Source organism: Lepidochelys kempii, chromosome 1 (assembly GCF_965140265.1).
Source record: "Lepidochelys kempii isolate rLepKem1 chromosome 1, rLepKem1.hap2, whole genome shotgun sequence".
Classification (NCBI taxonomy): Eukaryota; Metazoa; Chordata; order Testudines; family Cheloniidae; genus Lepidochelys; species Lepidochelys kempii.
In genome coordinates this window covers 237,627,182-237,646,605 of record NC_133256.1, presented here as the reverse complement: position 1 = coordinate 237,646,605, position 19,424 = coordinate 237,627,182, and the positions used below count along the sequence as shown (strand labels likewise).

Below are 19,424 nucleotides of genomic sequence, written 5' to 3'. Positions count from 1 at the left end.
AGAAGGTCATCTAGTCCAACCCCCTGCTCAAAGCAGGACCAATCCCCAATTTTTGCCCCAGATCCCTAAACAACCCCATCAAGGATTGAACTCACAACCCTGGGTTTAGCAGGCCAATGTTCAAACCACTGAGCTATCCCTCCCCTCAATTTCCTTAGCTCTCCCTCCCTCCATTTCCTTAGCTCACTTATGAGAATGTGATGTGGGACTGTCAAAATTCTTGCTAATATCAAGATTTATTACATCTACTACTTCTCCCCTATCCACTAGGCCAGTAATCCTGTCGACATACTGAGTGTCCAGCAGCTCCGTTGACTTCATCAGGAGCCACACGGTGCCAAAATATGGATGTGAAGCCTAGCTTTAGGCACTCATTTAAAAAAAAACGTTTTGGTCTATGTCAATTGTTAGGATTGAGTCAGTCCAGGTTCATCATGGGGTTATTAAAGTAGTGAGGGTAGTTCCATGTCCAGGGCCTACCTCTGGTGAGACTCTCACAAGGGTGCCAGTTGACACGGTTTGTTGACAAGGTTATCTAGCCCTGGGAGGTGTACTGAAAAGATCAACTCGTTTTTCATTAAATTCACCAGTTTTTAATGTTTATCCAGCAAAGTCCCTTTCCCAACCCATCTTCAAATCCCAGGCTAAAAGGCGGGAGGCTCGATTATATTTCTGGTGCCCAGGAGAGGCCTTTTTTGAGAAACTGGTGAAACCATTGCTGTTAGACCTGGTTGAAAATTTTCTTACCTCTTTTTTAATTTCAGTGAGAAATTGGTTTTGGATTAAATGAATATTTTCATGAGAAATGTTTCCAGAATTATTATTATTTTTTTTATTTTTTCTATCAGAAAACCAAAAATTGTTCAGGTTTGGGGGTTTCAGTTTTTCAACAGTTGATTTTTTTTCACAGAAAATGTTGATGAAAATATATACTTTTTTCATTTTACTCAAAATTCTCCATGAGGGGACACCTCTCCCTCCTCCCCCCCAAAAAAAGAAACATCTTCCAACCGGCTTCTGTTGCCATACCAGAGCTGCTCTATGGTCCTTCAGCTAGAAGAGGCAAATTCAGCTCCGTTATTCCAGTGCTATTGCATGTGCAGCAGCGTAACTGATCTCAGAATTGTAGTTCAACAGAGACCCTTGCAAAGATAAAAGGAGCTTATAAAGGATCGCAAACCTGTCCAGAACTCCCACTCTCCGTTTTTGTGGCCATCAGAGTTTGCTGCCTAATGTTTCACCAGCAGTGTTCATTAGCCCAGGGCTGTGGATCACAAATACACTCTTAGTTCCCTTTCTAAATTACCAGCTGAAACACCCAATTTATTTTGCCCTATTTTCGTATCAATAAACCTCTTTTGATTTTAGCTGATTTGGTAGAAAAAAGGGTTATCAATGAGAACATTCTCTGCAGCTCCACACATTTCTTTTATTGGCTTTCTTTCATCGTATCAGCATTTATGAAACACCTTTTACACTATCCATCAAACACAGAAATAGCCATTAAAACTCTGTACAAAGATTTATAGGGTTTGCCGAGAAGTGTAAATTTCTTGACTAGAAAAGCAAGGCTCAGGGGTCTGATTGCTGTATTAATAAATGTTTATTATCCCTGGGGCTTTACTATGCTCTTCCACTTCAAAAAAGTCACCAGCGGGCAAAGTGCAAAGATACTTGAACTACTCTCCACTGGTGAAGGAGGTACCTCCAAGGAAAGGATGAGGCACATTTGCAAGATGGCATATGGGGAGTTTGCTGCTACTGTAGCTGCTCTGTGGATAAATATGACTTTAGCCGTCAGAGTTGTAGGTCTGGATTAGGCACAAGACCTCCTCATCAATCTCCCCCTGGTACTAGCTAAGATTGCCATCCATTGGTCCAGGAGGAAGAAGCTTGACAGGGAAGTTTTCTATGGCTGTGGGTCCATTTTCCAGTTCCTTGTGGATGCATGTAGGCACAGTTCCTGTGTGTTGCCCCTGCTGACTCCCTGGACAAATTGGAAGAGTGGGTACTGTCCAAGGTTCTCTGCTTGGTTTTCCCCCTCTGGGTCCTTCATTTGGCCTTGAGACCTGCACCTCCATCTCCATTTTTAATTTTTTGCCACCCATAATCAGTTAAGTTTTGGATTCTGTGGCCCTTCCTGCATCTCAGGAGCAGATCTTTCTTTTCATTGCTTTGGTGGGCCCTGCCCACCATCCCAGCACTTAAATGGGCTGGCTTCTTTTGCCAGATCTCAATTCTCTTAGAAAACAAGAGTTGAATGAGAGAGACAAACTACAATGTACTTTTTTCGTATCTTTAGGAACCTGTTACTGTTTCTTCACATGTAGTGACTATCTCCAGCCTACTGCCTGCCACGTCCTACAATTGCAGCGTGACTACCTTCAGCCACAACAGCCCTAGTGTTCCCACCTTCATAGCTGTCTCTACCATGGGTAAGCCGGACTTTGCCAGTTCCACTCTCTATACAGCTATAATGTTTGCCTCTTTGTTCCTTCTGAAGCTGCTTTTCAGGTGTTACCGATACCTAAATTATTTCACTGAAACGTAGCCAGCTCCAGGGTGGAATGGGGCAGCAGCTTTTAAGTGTTAAGTATTAAGTATTGCTGTTATGTATGTTCACCACTAGAGAGTGTGTTTTTTAATCAGTAGTGAAACCCCAATTACTGTGTGTGTTTTAAAATAATTCTATTTTGATTTTAGATTGGGCTTTTTAATTCATAGTCCCTTGCTTCCAGTTTGAAGGAAGACTCTGGGATTACTGCCCGGATGACATCCGTAGAGGAAATCATCCTCACCGTGTCCAGGCAAAATATGGGCAAAGACTCAGTTACTAGGCCGGGGCTCTTCCTCTGTGGTAATGAGGAATGTTTCTTTCTGCCTGAGGTGATCCAGAGATTGAACTGGGAAGAGGTGAAAAGGAAAGGGCAGCTGAATGACCTGGAGAGGTCAGAAACTAAAAAGATGGAGCCAAGCCCCTCTAGCATTCTTATGGGTTCTGGGCTCAAATTTACTCGGAGGAAAGAATGCCATTATTGAATCACCATTACCACTTCCTTACAGCTGTGGGTCTCCCATCCAGAATAATCAGTTTCAGTTCTGCTTAGTTAATGAGATCAGACCATAGGATCAGTGACTAAAGCATATCTGACAAGTAATGTTATGACGTAAATGTCAAAGTTCAGCGTGTAGTACTTAGCTTAAACCCCTGTTCTGTTCTAAGGACTGCTTCTGTAGGCACTCTTATAATAGATGGTAAGCTTTACTGAGCAAGGTTACTCCCTTCTTTGGTGCCATCACAATACAAATAATAAATAATAATAATAATAATGTCCTGCAGAACTAGAAATAAATCTGAAAAAGCAGATGCAAACATACCTGTTAAGAATGTTACTGAGCTTTGACTCTGTCTCTAATTGCAACAAAATATTTTAGGCCAAATTATCTGCTGAAGTAATTCAGTTGTCTTCAACTGAGTTACCCAAACAGAGAACTGGGCCTTTATGTCAGACTCAGGTTAGAGACTGTGTTGATTATTGCTGGCATACAATGCCACAGATGTTGGAGTGCATTGTAGGAGACTCAGATAAATAAGATACCAATTTTATATACACTTATTCTTTCCTCCTTCCCTACCTTTTTCCTCCTTTTCACTAACATTCATAAAACCTTCCTGTGCAGAGGTTTGCAACTCTGCCACAACCATGTCATTTCCCCTATTGAATTGTATGGGGTCCGTGATCCTAAACCTGCCCTAACATCCGCTGATAAGATTTCTCACTCCGAAGATCAACTGAGAAGAATATAAAATTATAATGAAAAAAATACAGGCCATATGTTCTGAAATGAATAACCCAGAGTCATGGTTTGTGTGCAGTTACTGAGATGAATCCCAACATAGTGGTGATCTCTGTGTTAGCCATCCTGAGCATTCTCCTGATTGGACTGCTGCTTGTGACTCTTGTTGTACTCAGGCGGAAACATCTGCAAATGGCCAGGTAGGTCCAGTCTTATTCTAAGTCCAGGAAGCTTTAAAAGAATGGGTAAAATATAATATTGGGTTTTGCTTGTATGGCACATGGTACCCACTGTGCTCACTTGGTGTTTGAGATGTCTGTAAACATAGTACCTCTGAAGATTCCCTGTTCCCCGCTGATTTTTAGGAGTACAACTACTACTTGCTTTATCCCTTAGCTATTCTTACTGTTGGATGGAGTTATTAGCCTCAGCCTCTGTCTTAATTTGGAGCTGTGTAGGGTTTGGTAAATTGCAAATTCAAGCCATTTTTAAGGGCTGATTGTCGAAGCAGTCATATTCTCTCGAGTCATTTGATTGTTCAGATTTACTGAATATTAAATGAAATATGAGATGGTTTTAAGACAGGTAAAGATTAATGGTTAATAGAATCCTTAAGATCATCCAGGTTATTTTGCAAAATCATTTAAATTGCTGGGAACACAAAATTTGCTATGCTAGATCAGATAACTAATCCATCAAGACCAGTCTCTCAGTGCCCAGTATTTGTTCCTTCAGACAGAAGAAAGGCACCTTTTCCCCTCCCTCCAAGTACTGCTCTTTACATATGATGCAGTTCCTTCATACACCTGCAGCAGCTATCCTATGCCCTGAAGAATGAGATTTGATTTCCTTTATCTAGTGTTGTAGCTCACAGTTCACCTCTTGTCTGAGTTATATCCTTGACTGGCTAGCTAAACTGGGTGGCTAATCACCCAGATCCTCTGTATGTAGTTCTGTGACTGGAAGGTTTGCAGGTCTGAGCCTTGGGAGTCTCCGTTCTCTTATAATCCAGAACCATAATGTGTGTGTGAAATAATACATTTAAATTGAATTTTTCCTTCGAAGTCAGAAAATCAAGTAATGTCACTTCAGAGGGTCACTTTAAAGAACTTGCTCGCTGATGATGCATTTCATGCATCAAGTCTTTGCTATACACTCCATGCAAATGAATTTACCCCATCACCTAGATTTTCATAGGACCCCTTTCAATGCATTGTTTGTTACTTTTGCATATAGCTGGTTCTGTGAAAACCCAGATTCTTTTCCCTAGTTAACTATCATGCACGCAGCCCATGGCTATTTCTTTCTCATTTTCTCTACCACAAGAGGAATTAAAAAAAAAAAAGAACTATACACTTGCATGTAATCATTTTTAAAGCAAACAAGCAAAAATACTGAACATTCGGTTTTTCATTTGATGTTGAGAAGGTCAAAGGTTGGTTTTGTGGTTAAAGCACTGGAATAAAGACTCCAGTCCTGGCCTTGCCACACATTGCCTTTGTGGTATTAGGCAAGTCATTTAAACACTATGCCTCAATTTCTCCATTGGTGAAATGGGGATAATGCTTCCTTACCTCCTAGGGGTGATGTAAGGACAAATACAGTATACTCCTGATTATTTGAAGAGCATGGGGGACACAGATTTTATTCAGATAATTGAGAGGACAGGAGCCATTCAGCAGTGGGATGGCCTCCCCCACAGCCAGGGTCTTGTCATCCTCCTTGAGCTCCTGGCTCAGGGGCTCTGCTCTGCCCTGATCACTCACTTCAGTGACCGCGGGGCTGCAGAGGGCTCCCTCCACTGCCGCAGGAGCCAATCAGCAGTAGGGTGATTCATTATCCTCCGCCTCACAGTCCTTGCTGGGGGTCTCTGCTCTATTATCCAAACCTCCACATTATCCAGATCCCTTCCTTGTCCCCCTGCATGAGATACATGCTTCAGGGGGCATGTGTGTCATCCTGGGGGGACAAGGAAGGAATTTGGATAATGCAGAGGCTCCGACAATAGGATTTCATATGAACAGGAGAATACTGCACTTGGCAGGTGCTCTGAAACTATGGAGATTGGTGCCATGTACATCCCTAGACAGAAATCAATTTTGACAACTTTTTTCTCATCTTATTCTTGAGGCAGAATATTAGGAAGCTTGATCTCAGGAGATGGTGAGCACCCACTACTTCTAAAGGGTCGCATCCAGACATGGCTTACGATGGTGCAGATCCACTGACTTCAGCTGAGCTTCACCCAGCAAGTTCAGCCCTTGCTTCAGTGGGAGGCCTGGGTACACACCACCTTTTAGAATCAGGCTCTTAATGATCTGTATTAGGGCAACACCGCTGACAAAATCAACAAGCATTATGTTTGTCCAGCAATAATAACCTTGAACTCAATGGTCTTCCTGAAACAGGGAGTGTGGGGCTGGAACCTTTGTCAATTTTGCTTCATTGGAGAGAGATGGAAAACTTCCATATAACTGGTGAGTTAAATACTGCTATCTCCATGCTTCCCCTCCCCGCATTCCTTTTCTCACGAGCTACCTTCGTTGGCAAGTCTGACTTTTATGTTCTTATGTTTTTGTTATATGATCACTAGTGCATTTAACATGAAGCAAAGCTAGCTTATTTTTGGTTTTGTTTTGTCTTTTATTTGACTGAATGGTGGCCCAGGACCATGTCTTTTGTCATAAACTATTTTTTAGTAGGAAATGAGGATGCACAACGTATTCCAACTGGGCTAGATGCATTTTTTTTTCTTTCCCTTACACACATTCTGTATATTTCCTAAAATAACAAAGGGGTAGAGGGCTGATCTATAAATCCATTAGCAGCTCTATGGAGATGTATTAATGTCAAGCAGTGAGGCTGCTCTTAATAGATCATCAGCTAACAATTCTGTTCACAGAAATACAAGCCCCAGTGCCATTAGTTATTTTTCCTTTGTATTTGGAACAAGGCCAAGCTAGCTCAAATCGCCCTTGCAACTTTGTGCTCAGTGTTGCTGGGGTGTTTGGAAGCAAAACACACCCAGTCAGGTCTGGAAAACCATCTGCAGAAACAGCAGGCATTGATTAGTTACTCCATTCCATCAATAGTTCCATCACTCCCTGAGAGGTGTTAGAGCAAATAAATCCACCCTATTAGCTTCCATCGAGGCAAAATGGGCCCTAGTGATTTCCCTATTGTCTGCTGATGTTGTGATTCTTGTTCATGTTCCCGATACTTCAGTGGTGCTGCTAACTGACTTGTTTACTGTTTTGGGAAGTTATTGTCAGCAACCCCAAAAAAGCCAAACATGAGTAGCTTCCAAAGCTGGCCAAAATACAGTGTTCAAAAAATGCCACCAAACTCCATAGGGAAAAGAAACTAAGTGCTTCAGTTTTTCCACTCGTGGTTCAGTTTTGTTGAATGTGAACGGGGTTGGAATGAGGAATTGGTGGACCTGGAACTGTTTCTATGATCTCATGGGGTGTAGGCTGCCAGCAAGGATGGGATTAAATGGATTGCTACTGCATCAAAACAAGTCTTTTGCTAATAAGCACACAAACTGAACTAACAATCCCAGCACAGCCTGTCAATACCTAACAGTGCTGCTAATTAACTACATATTGAACAAGCTTCACTTGCTTGGTGTAGCTTTAATAGCAGCCAGCCATACTGTGTACATGCTAATCTCCTTCTCAGCGTCTCTTATTTGGAATATGTTAATTGCAGCCCAGGCAGAAGCTCAAACACTCCTGTAAATTAAAAATTCACACTGGAATCAAATTACTAAAATAGCAACAGACATTAAAAACAGAAAGGGCTTTTGGGGGGAGAATTCATTGTTAGATTTGCATGAGTAAGTGTGACCATTCTTGTTGCTTGAGTTATCATCTGCATGAATTCTCAAAGATTATACCTGTTTAGTATTTGACCAGTTTAAGGCAATGGGGCCAAATCTTGAGGTCCTCACTTCAGTGCGAGTTTTGCCTGAAATGGTCACTATAAACAAAGATAGGAATTCCAATCATATTAGCTTGTGGTTTGATGGACACTTGTCCTGTTTGATATCAGAGGATGAAAGGAAACATCGACTAGACTGTTCCGTCTGCCTCTGTGGGCAGATGGGATGAAGACCTGCAAATCCCTGACCCTGGGGATGTGGAAGGGAAGAGGGTTGCCTTAGCAACAACATCTGCTCCTACTCCCAGGCCCTGTGGAAGGCCCTCTGTGAAAATAGAGGCTTGCTTGTGAAGAGACCCACTTTGTCCCCACACCAGTCCCACAGGGATTCCTCTCAACTATTAAGGATTAAGGACCTGATCTTATAAACACATAAGCACATGCTTAATTTTAAGCAAGTATGTAGTCTTCATGTCAGTGGTATTGCTCATGTGCTTAGAGTAAATCATGTGCTCAAGTGTTTGCAAGATTGGTGCCTAAACTAGTGTTAACTTTACTGCTCTCCCAGTCCATGCTTCATAGCTGCCTGGAGGATGGGTTGTATGGGCAGCATCACCAGGTGAGTTCTGGGCAGCATGTTTCCCTGGCCCCCAGGCAGACTTGTATCTGACAGACACACACACACACACACCCCCATCTGTAAAAATCGCTCTAGATTTTGGGCCCAACAAACTCTCCAGCACCCTTTATTTGCTGCAGCAGCAACAACAAAAAGTAAGATATTTCCTGGAGTTTCCACTTCCCTATGTGGGGTTTTCCTGTGTAGTGTCTCATAGAATATCAGAGTTGGAAAGGACCTCAGGAGATCATCTAATCCAACCCCCTACTCAAAGCAGGACCAATCCCCAATTTTTTTTTTGCCTCAAATCCCTAAATGGCCCCTTCAAGAATTAAACTCACAACCCAAGGTTTAGCAGGCCAATGCTCAAACCACTGAGCTATCCCTCCCCCCAGACTGGATGATTTGGGTTAGGGTCACTTACGGCAGACACAGCTTGATTTTCACTCTCTCTCTGGTGCGCACACATGCACACTCTTGCTCAAACACACACACACGTGCCCCAGCTCACGAAAGCTCATGCTCAAATAAATGTGTTAGTCTCTAAGGTGCCACAAGTCCTCCTTTTCTTCTTACCACAGACAAAGGCAGTGTCCATTCTTTGTTCCTGTTTTAGAGTAGTCAGGCATAGGTCAGCAGTATTACTTCTGGGAATTGCCAGACATTCATGATAAGCCAAATCACAAAATTCTTACTCAGTTCAAGCTCCCATTGATTGAATGAGTGCAGAATCTATCAGTTTCATTAAGAGTTAATGTTTGCAATGTACTTTGATTATACAAGACCAAATTCTACTAAGTGCTGTAAAGCCAGAGTAACTCCTGTATTAACTGAGTTTCTTTGGATTTACACCTGTGTAAGTCAGAGCAAAATTTGGTCCATAACACACAAATATAAATGTAAAGGGTTATTTTGTATCTAAAACTTATGTTTAATAGTAGTGAAATCTGCCATAAATAATTACCCACAGAAACAACAGAAATAAACTGAGTTTAGCAAAGGAACAAATAGAACTTTGCTGGAAACCATTGAGGAATAATGTATGGTGACTATTTAAGACTTGGTATTGCCTATTAGTGGTATTGCCTTTGCAGTTTCAAGGTCATTTGCAGAAATCTAACTCAACAGGACTGAGAAGGTATATGGACCTGATCCCTTGACACTCATACACATATTCCCACTGAAGCCAATGGGACTACTTGCCAGAACAAGTTTTGCAAATTCGGGCTATATAATAGCTATATTTAGCTGAAAATGAAATGTAACTCCCTTGAAATACCCTAAATACTGTAAACTAGAGCAATATAAATGATGACAAAGTTGCGGGTGAGATTTTAAAGGCACCTTAGTGACTTTAGGCACTGCTGAAAATCCCACTCTGAGTTCACATGGAGCATCTTTACCTGGCACCATTACATCCATTAACATTGCTTTAAAATATTGGGCTTAAATCTACACTGCCTTGCACTCTGTGTAGTTATTTGCACTACTGTAAAATGCTCCCATCCAGTTGTGTATAATTTTACACTCACTTTGAACAGGTATAAATTACTACACAAGCTGCAGGATCATGGAGTACCAGTGCCATGGAATCTAATAATTTTCACGTTTAACAGAGTAACAGGAATTTTTTATCCTATTAACTAACCTCTATTATACAATTGACTGAGCTCCTGAGTTTAGTTTGTCTTACTAACTCTCCTCACTTTTTTTTCATCTTTATATATGTTATCTATTAATGCTCACAGGCGTAGAAGTGTATTTGCTTTCCTAACTCTGCTACCCTCATGCCTCTGGACTGATTATCTTTTGGCATTTTATATTAATCCTTGGTAAGTGATTTTACTTGTTTTTCCCTATGCAATAGCTAAACCATATTAATTTCCCAATACATGAAAAATGTGTTCTTTTGTTTTCAAATGGTTGGAAGTTCTTGAAGTTCTTGAATTTTCATGTGCTGAAATATGGACTGGAGAGTGTGTGTGTGTCAAAATACATGCTATTTGCTTCACATTTTGCTTGTTTATGCTCCTACCCATTTTGTTACTTAAAAAGAAAATTTTGTAGACGTCACTCTCACACACTTCATTATTGTCCCTATGCAACTTTTATGACTTTATTACAAACCCCCTTGTAACTTTTGCTTCATCCACTTGCTGATTGCCTGATGATGCTTTCTGCTGCTGTCTCCTCTTACTAATTGCTTGGTGTTAGCTCACCTGTCTAAATCCAAAACAAACCATTTGTTTTTAAAGGTGCAATCTTTCTCCACCAAAGTCAATAGGCATTTTGCTGTTGGGAGCAAAAACTGGCCCAGAATTTGTACAGCAAATGCTTTGAGCTAGCTCTCCCCAACCATAATAAATGGGTCACACTTGAAATTAAGGTTCCATTTATAAAGGATTAATAAATGATAGATGTTTTGATAAATAGCTAATCAATTGATTTAGATCCAAAGGCTTCTTACAACCCTGGCTTATAATCCTCTCCAACATCTTTAATTGCTGTGTTTATAAACAGCCATAACATGGACCACCCATGTCTGTAGCTTGCTTATAACATATAAAATCATAAATGAAATCTTAATATATGTATGACCAAGAAGTTTTTACTGAATGGGAGGGAGTTTGTGCCCCTCTAGATCTGAAATCAAAGTGATGCCTCTCCTGTTTGGTACTAAAATCAAGAGAATGGCTCTCTCTCGCTGTTGCCAAAATCTTTTACCAGGATGGTAGCAGTATTCGTGTGGAGCGGCAGTGCCCAGTTAAGTTAGTAGGAGGAATATACTATACAAGGATTGTGGAGATGAAGTATCATCTCTGGTTTTGTTGCATATTTAAAAACACTCATCTAAATTGGGATTGGATCCAGATAAAGTAAACTTTTTGATTACTAGAGAAAGGGGAAGCCGATGGGAGTTTTGCCATTGACTTCTATAAGAGCAGGAGCAAACCCTCCAAAAAGCACTCAGGGCCTGGTACTCCTTTGACCTGCCCCTTGTGTCAGGGCGCTGGAACAAGTTGTATAGTGGGGGTGCTCAGAGTCATTGAACCAAACTGTAAGCCAGGGTGTGTGGCAGCACCCTCCGCACCCCTAGTCCCAGCACCTATGCTTTGTGTAGTCATTTATACAAGTCCAAAGTGGATATAACATGATATCGAATCAGGATAATAGTATTCTACACCCATGCTGCACTGTGTAAATTACCACACAAGGTGCGGCACTGTGGTGAATCTGGCCTTCAGAGTGTTAGATTATTTTTTACTAAGCCTATGTTAAGCCTATAGTGTAAATGGAATATCAGCATGAAATGAAATCTGTTGTTTCAAGCGTCCTCGTTTTACATGCAATTTGGTTATGACATTTTGTGAATACTCAGCAGCCATTGCAATGTAAAGTAACAAAAGACTCTTGAGATTCTGAAAGCTTAATAAATGTTTTCTGTTTGTCTCATGGGGTATGGATGTCAATCATCTGTTTTATGTGCCTATTGAAGTGTTCCTTGGAGATTTCCTAGAAGCACTCCCATCATGGCAGCACTTAATATTTTTCTTTTTTAATTAATCCTATATGCCAGTCTTTCAGATTTACCCTAGTCACAAGGGATAACAAAAGTTGTATTTCGATAGCCTGGATGAATTCATTTTTAAGACTTCTTTGGCAAAACTACCATTAAGGTGTAAAATAAATGTTTCAGGGGTATGAGTATGGGTATAGTCAAGGTGCACACATGTCAGTGTCTAAATAGCAAAAAGTTATTTCAAGTTAGATAGATAATGGTATATATTGTATTACATAGTAATTGTTCCACACCGGTGTAGAAATGTTATTGGCATAGCTATGTTAACTCTGCAGACGCATCATCTGTTATGAATGAAAATAGATTGTTACAATACAACAAGAAGGTACTGGGCCAGAGTAGGAGCTGATGTAGTAGGAGCTGATCTAGAAACTTTTCTTGAGAGGGAATTATTTAGAAAGAAAACAAGCAATTTTTGCTTCATTCTTTGTTGTTGTTGTTGTTTTATGAAAAAAATCAGAACAAATTTTTTAGAAACCTGTTTAAAACTTTTGTTCATTTCCAAAATATATGTTTTGACTTTTTGGGGTGTTTCCCCCTTCCTCTTATCCTTTTTTGCTTTTGAAACCTCCCCCCCCCCCCCCCCCACACACTTTTAATACCTCTGGAGATGAAAGGAGGGAAAACTTAAATTTTCTTTTTTCAATTTCCTCTGTATTTTTCCTTGCTATTTCAAAACATTTTTTGAAAATATCAAATATTATTGTTGTTTTTTTTAAAAAAGCATTTTGAATTTGTTTTTCAAAAAAATGAAAAAAATCATCAAAATATTTTTCCCTGAAAAATTTAGTTTTCCCATTTTGGGATTTTAAAAAAATCTAATTTCAACCATTCTTAGCTAGTGTGAACTGGTTTAGCCAAGAGTATCTAGCAATCACTTGATTATGACCATGAAATAAAAAAGTTTTAACTTTATTATAGCAGGACATGCTTAAGGGCAGATATCACTAACAGCCCAGAAAAAGTATTTAACACTTCTGAGGGGCCTTTTAGGAAGCAAAACTTTGTTCAAGCTGTCTGATTGTCTTAGCAAACATGATCAATAGTTCTTAGAAACTGTAGATAAATTAATTCAGAATGTGCTCATTTGGACATGTAATTTGACTGGTTAACATTGTTCCAGCGAGACAAGCTTTCAAGCTTACACAGAGTTCTTCTTCAGGTCTTCTTTAGTGTAGTGAATCATCACATATTAGAACTGTTTTCAGACAGACTTGAGCCAGGGCTCCTTGTCTGGAACAATATGTAAGGTATGATGGTGGTTAGTATACTGCACTTTTTATTTCTATTCTTAAATATTACCTTGCTTAACTCATTCATTTCCTACTCCTGTTGAAATCTGTGGGATATTTGCCATTGCCTTCATTGTGGAAGTAGAGGATCATTCCTCAATCTGATTATGTGGTGTATGTGAAATGCCATGTACAGGCTAGAATTTCTTCGCCTCATGTGTGTTTGGAAAGGGTTGCCAGGGGCTTCCGATCCTTGCACACTTGTGTAGGGCTAGGTATAGTCTCAGTCCTTGTGTTTCTTTCATCTGTGTGGTGACACTCTATTTCCTAGAGGAGATAGGACCAGGTGAGGCAGGGACAGAGCTGAAGTGACTGAATCATAGAATCATAGAATATCAGGGTTGGAAGGGACCTCAGGAGGTCATCTAGTCCAACCCCCTGCTCAAAGCAGGACCGATCCCCAAATAAATCATCCCAGCCAGGGCTTTGTCAAGCCTGACCTTAAAAACTTCTAGGGAAGGAGATTCCACCACCTCCCTAGGTACGCATTCCAGTGTTTCACCACCCTCGTAGTGAAAAAGTTTTTCCTAATATCCAACCTAAATCTCCCCCACTGCAACTTGAGACCATTACTCCTTGTTCTGTCATCTGCTACCACTGAGAACAGTCTAGAGCCATCCTCTTTGGAACCCCCTTTCAGGTAGTTGAAAGCAGCTATCAAATCCCCCCTCATTCTTCTCTTCTGAAGACTAAACATCCCCAGTTCCCTCAGCCTCTCCTCATAAGTCATGTGATCCAGACCAATAATCATTTTTGTTGCCCTCCGCTGGACTCTTTCCAATTTTTCCACATCCTTCTTATAGTGTGGGGCCCAAAACTGGACACAGTACTCCAGATGAGGCCTCACCAATGTCGAATAGAGGGGGACGATCACATCCCTCAATCTGCTAGCAATGCCCCTACTTATACATCCCAAAATGCCATTGGCCTTCTTGGCAACAAGGGCACACTGTTGACTCATATCCAACTTCTCGTCCACTGTAACCCCTAGGTCCTTTTCTGCAGAACTGCTGCCGAGCCATTCGGTCCCTAGTCTGTAGCGGTGCATTGGATTCCGCACTTGTCCTTGTTGAACCTCATCAGATTTCTTTTGGCCCAATCCTCCAATTTGTCTAGGTCCCTCTGTATCCTATCCCTACCCTCCAGCGTATCTACCACTCTTTCCAGTTTAGTGTCATCTGCAAACTTGCTGAGAGTGCAATCCACACCATCCTCCAGATCATTTATGAAGATATTGAACAAAACCGGCCCCAGGACCAACCCCTGGGACACTCCGCTTGATACCGGCTGCCAACTAGACATGGAGCCATTGATCACTACCCGTTGAGTCCGACAATCTAGCCAGCTTTCTATCCACCTTATAGTCCATTCATCCAGCCCATACTTCTTTAATTTGCTGACAAGAATACTGTGGGAGACCGTGTCGAAAGCTTTGCTAAAGTCATGGAACAACACGTCCACCGCTTTCCCTTCATCCACAGAGCCAGTTATTTCATCATAGAAGGCAATTAGATTAGTCAGGCATGACTTGCCCTTGGTGAATCCATGCTGAGTGTTCCTGATCATTTTCCTCTCCTCTAAGTGCTTCAGAATTGATTCCTTGAGGACCTGCTCCATGATTTTTCCAGGGACTGAGGTGAGGCTGACTGGCCTGTAGTTCCCAGGATCTTCCTCCTTCCCTTTTTTAAAGATGGGCACTACATTAGCCTGTTTCCAGTCATCTGGGACCTCCCCCGATGGCCATGAGTTTTCAAAGATAATGGCCAATGGCTCTGCAATCACATCCGCCAACTCCTTTAGCACTCTCGGATGCAACTCGTCCGGCCCCATGGACTTGTGCTCGTCCAGCTTTTCTAAATAGTCCCGAACCACTTCTTTCTCCACGGAGGGCTGGTCACCTCCTCCCCATGCTGTGCTGCCCAGTGCAGTAGTCTGGGAGCTGACCTTGTTAGTGAAGACAGAGGCAAAAAAAGCATTGAGTACATTAGCTTTTTCCACATCCTCTGTCACTAGGTTGCCTCCCTCATTCAGTAAGGGGCCCACACTTTCCTTGACTTTCTTCTTGTTGCTAACATACCTGAAGAAACCCTTCTTGTTACTCTTGACATCTCTTGCTAGCTGCAACTCCAGGTGTGATTTGGCCTTCCTGATTTCACTCCTGCAAACCCAAGCAATATTTTTATACTCATCCCTGGTCATTTGTTCAATCTTCCACTTCTTGTAAGCTTCTTTTTTGTATTTAAAAGCAGCAAGGATTTCACTGTTAAGCCAAGCTGGTCGCCTGCCATATTTACTATTCTTTCTACACATCGGGATGGTTTGTCCCTGTAACCTCAATAAGGATTCTTTAAAATACAGCCAGTTCTCCTGGACTCCTTTCTCCCTCATGTTATTCTCCCAGTGGATCTTGCCCATCAGCTCCCTGAGGGAGTCAAAGTCTGCTTTTCTGAAGTCCAGGGTCTGTATTCTGCTGCTCTCCTTTCTTTCTTGTGTCAGGATCCTGAACTCGACCATCTCATGGTCACTGCCTCCCAGATTCCCATCCACTTTTGCTTCCCCTGCTAGTTCTTCCCAGTTTGTGAGCAGCAGGTCAAGATGAGCTCTGCCCCTAGTTGGTTCCTCCAGCACTTGCACAAGGAAATTGTCCCCTACATTTTCCAAAAACTTCCTGGATTGCCTGTGCACCGCTGTATTGCTCTCCCAGCAGATATCAGGATGATTGAAGTCTCCCATGAGAACCAGGGCCTGTGATCTAGTAACTTCTGCGAGTTGCCAGAAGAAAGCCTCGTCCACCTCATCCCCCTGGTCTGGTGGTCTATAGTAGACTCCCACCACGACATCACCCTTGTTGCTCACACTTCTAAACTTAATCCAGAGACTCTCAGGTTTTTCTGCAGTTTCATACTTGAGCTCTGAGCAGTCATACTGCTCCCTTACATACAGTGCAACTCCCCCACCTTTTCTGCCCTTTCTGTCCTTCCTGAACAGCTTATATCCATCCATGACGTACTCCAGTCATGTGAGTTATCGCACCAAGTCTCTGTTATTCCAATCACATCATAATTCCTTGACTGTGCCAGGACTTCCAGTTCTCTCTGCTTGTTTCCCAGACTTTGTGCATTTGTATATAGGCACTTGAGGTAACCTGCTGATCGCCCCCCTTTCTCAGTATGAGGCAGGAGCCCTCTCGTCTCACGTGCTCCTGCTCATGCCTCCTCCTGGTATCCCACTTCCCCACTTACCTCAGGGCTTTGGTCTCATTCCCCCGGTGAACTTAGTTTAAAGCCCTCCTCACTAGGTTAGCCAGCCTGCTTGCGAAGATGCTCTTCCCTCTCTTCGTTAGGTGGAGCCCGTCTCTGCCTAGCACTCCTTCTTGGAACACCATCCCATGGTCAAAGAATCCAAAGCCTTCTCTCCGACACCACCTGCATAGCCATTCGTTGACTACCACGATTCAACGGTCTCTACCCAGGCCTTTTCCTTCCACGGGGAGGATGGACGAGAACACCACTTGCACCTCAAACTCCTTTATCCTTCTTCCCAGAGCCACATAGTCCGCAGTAATCCGGTCAAGGTCATTCTTGGCAGTATCATTGGTGCCCACGTGAAGAAGGAAGGGCTGATGGGCTTGATGAGTCTCGGCAGTCTCTCCGTCACATCACGAATCTTAGCTCCTGGCAAGCAGCAGACTTCTCGGTTTTCCCGGTCGGGGCGGCAGATAGATGACTCAGTTCCCCTGAGGAGAGAGTCCCCGAACACCACCACCTGCCTCCTTCTCTTGGGAGCGGTGGTCGTGGAACCCCCAACCCTAGGAGAGTGCATCCCATGCCTTCCAATCGGTGGAGTTTCCTTCTGCTCCCTTCCCTCAGACGTATCATCTGGTCCACTCTCCGCATTAGTACCTATGGAGAGAACATGAAAATGGTTACTTACCTGTATCTGCCCTGCTGGTTGTTCCCCTTTTTTCTTCTAGACTGCTAGGGAACTTTATGCTGCAATTTATAAAGTGATGTAGCAGGCTAATTTGGCTTGCATTTCTGGAGGGATTATGCCAGGCTCAGGAAGAAGGGGTGAAATTTGGGCCCTTTGAAGTCGGTTAAAAAATTCCCATTGACTTCAGTATAATCAGGATTTCACCCAAGGTCTCTGAACATGGTTTCCTGTGTGCAGTCTCTCCTACTCCAAAATGCAGGCAGTGCCTTAACACCATAGGGTAAAATCCGTAGGGAGTTTTGCCATTGACTTCAAAGAGGTCAGCTTTCCACCCACACTCCTGACTTACGTATTAAGGCAATCATAAAACCTATACATTCAATTCAGATGGAAACAAGTTCAATTTTGACAGTGGGACTAATTTTTAATCAAGTCCAGATGATGAGTTATACTGAAAAAAGCTGTGTTTGTCTGCCTTACAGGAGTAAAAATGGATTAAAGAAGAGGAAGCTGACCAAGTATGTGACTTTTTGATATTTAAATAATATTTAAAAAAAATTAATAGTCACATTAGACTGAACAATAATTTTTATGATTATAGGCAATATGGTGTTATGGTTGCAGAGATAAATAGTCTTCATTCTGGTAAATACCTCCAGAGAGAGATTGTATCAAGAGATGTCTGGAAGCACATGGCAAGAGATAATTACACTAAATCAGCGGTTCTCAAACTGTGGGTCAGGACCCTATTTTAATGGGGTCGCCAGGGCTGGCTTAGACTTGCTGGGGCTCGGGGCTGAGCTGAAGCCTGAGGGATTCAGCCCTGGGCAGCGGGCTCAGGCTACAGGCCTCCGGGCTGGGGATGAAGCCCTTGGGCTTTGGCTTTGACCCCTTCCCCACCCAGGGCAGTGGGGCTCGGGCTTTGGCTCTGGCTCCCGCACCCGGGGGAATCAGGCAGGAATCAGGCGGACTCAGGCTTCAGTCCTCCCTCCTGGGGCCACATAGTAATTTGTGTTGTCAGAAGGGGGGTGGGGTCACAGCGCAATGAAGTTTGCGAACCCCTGCACTAAATCAAGAGTACCCTGTGTTTTGTTGTATCTTTTCAACAGCTAGGTTGTGGTAAAAGAGCTCCTGACTGATAGAAAATTAACCACTGGGGAAAGATCAGTTATGCTAAATTAGAAATTCCAACAGTGCCTTTCCTCATTTAAAAATGAAAAACTGAAAAACTGGAACGGATCTCTTTGTAGTGCAGTTTCCTTCTTGATGTCAGGCTCTGATGGCAGTTGCTGTTGTGTATTAGATCATTAATGTTAAATAGGTAAAGAGAAGTAATTATCTGGAGATAAAAGACAGTTCCTTGGTGGCATATTGCTTCAAGTACATGAACGGATTATTGTGTACATGCTTCAGTATTTTGTAAATTAAAACATGATAATTACGCGAGGGAAACTGCTTGTATTTCATTATTTAAGGTGACTAATGACTAATTCTTTAGCCTGAACTCGGGGCCTGATCCTCAGCTGGGGTAAACAGGCATAGCTCCATCAGAGTCAATAAAGCCAGGCCAGTTTATACCAGTTGAAGATCTGGCCCAATATGTTTGTGCTCCATTATCTTCGATGGGCATTGTGCCCACGTATGCTAGAGTAGAATTTGGCTTCTAATGTCAAACATGGCAAACACCTGAACTTCTCAAAGCCAATTGTGAAAATATTTGTTGCTCTGGGGCTGAAATTTTCATATTTTACATCATAGACCTTGTCTGACCCAAATTCAGGCCTGTGTGTGGATGGACCCACCAATGAAACCTATTAATGGCTTGTGTGATTATGGTGCACATGAAATTTAAATGTGTGTGTTTACCAGATAGTTCCCCCTTTATGAAAGGGATTTTTACGTCACTAAGTCAGTTCAAGTGAGCGGCTTTTGCTGCCATCCAGGAAGTAGTGCCCATGTATTGTAATTAGAGATGACCAGAACATAAACCCTGGATGTGACCATCTGAACTCTGATGGGACTTAGAATCGGGATCCAAATCTGGCATCCCACGCTCATTTTTAATTGAAATGGAGATTTCAATCAGAGCTATAACTAGAGGGTCCCCTTTAAGACAGTTTGATTTGAAGGGTCAAGAGTTGGTAGCTCTCCTGACTCTCCATTCTATGTTCCATTGCCAGTGGGCCAAATCCTGCATCCTAAATCAGGCAAAATTCAAACTGAAACCAATGGGAATTTTGCCTCAAGATGGACTGCAGAATTTAGCTTAATGACGTGGGTAGATTTATCCTATTAGCTGCAGTTGCCCACATGGCTACAA

The 19,424-nt window shown here is 42.3% G+C and overlaps 1 protein-coding gene across 10 annotated transcripts in view; it reads left to right on the top strand.

Annotated features, from left to right (window-relative positions):
* Positions 1-19,424, top strand: part of PTPRO (protein tyrosine phosphatase receptor type O) — a 222,263-nt gene that overhangs the window by 179,815 nt on the left and 23,024 nt on the right. For 5 of the 10 annotated variants that reach the window (XM_073319283.1, XM_073319226.1, XM_073319220.1 and 2 more), the window contains 5 exons: positions 2,303-2,435; positions 3,878-3,998; positions 6,207-6,275; positions 10,048-10,131; positions 17,587-17,622. In XM_073319283.1, the coding sequence (XP_073175384.1) occupies positions 2,303-2,435; positions 3,878-3,998; positions 6,207-6,275; positions 10,048-10,131; positions 17,587-17,622 (443 nt within the window). The remainder of the gene's footprint in view (positions 1-2,302; positions 2,436-3,877; positions 3,999-6,206; positions 6,276-10,047; positions 10,132-17,586; positions 17,623-19,424) is intronic. The other 5 variants (XM_073319239.1, XM_073319250.1, XM_073319231.1 and 2 more) reach the window with 5 other exon arrangements.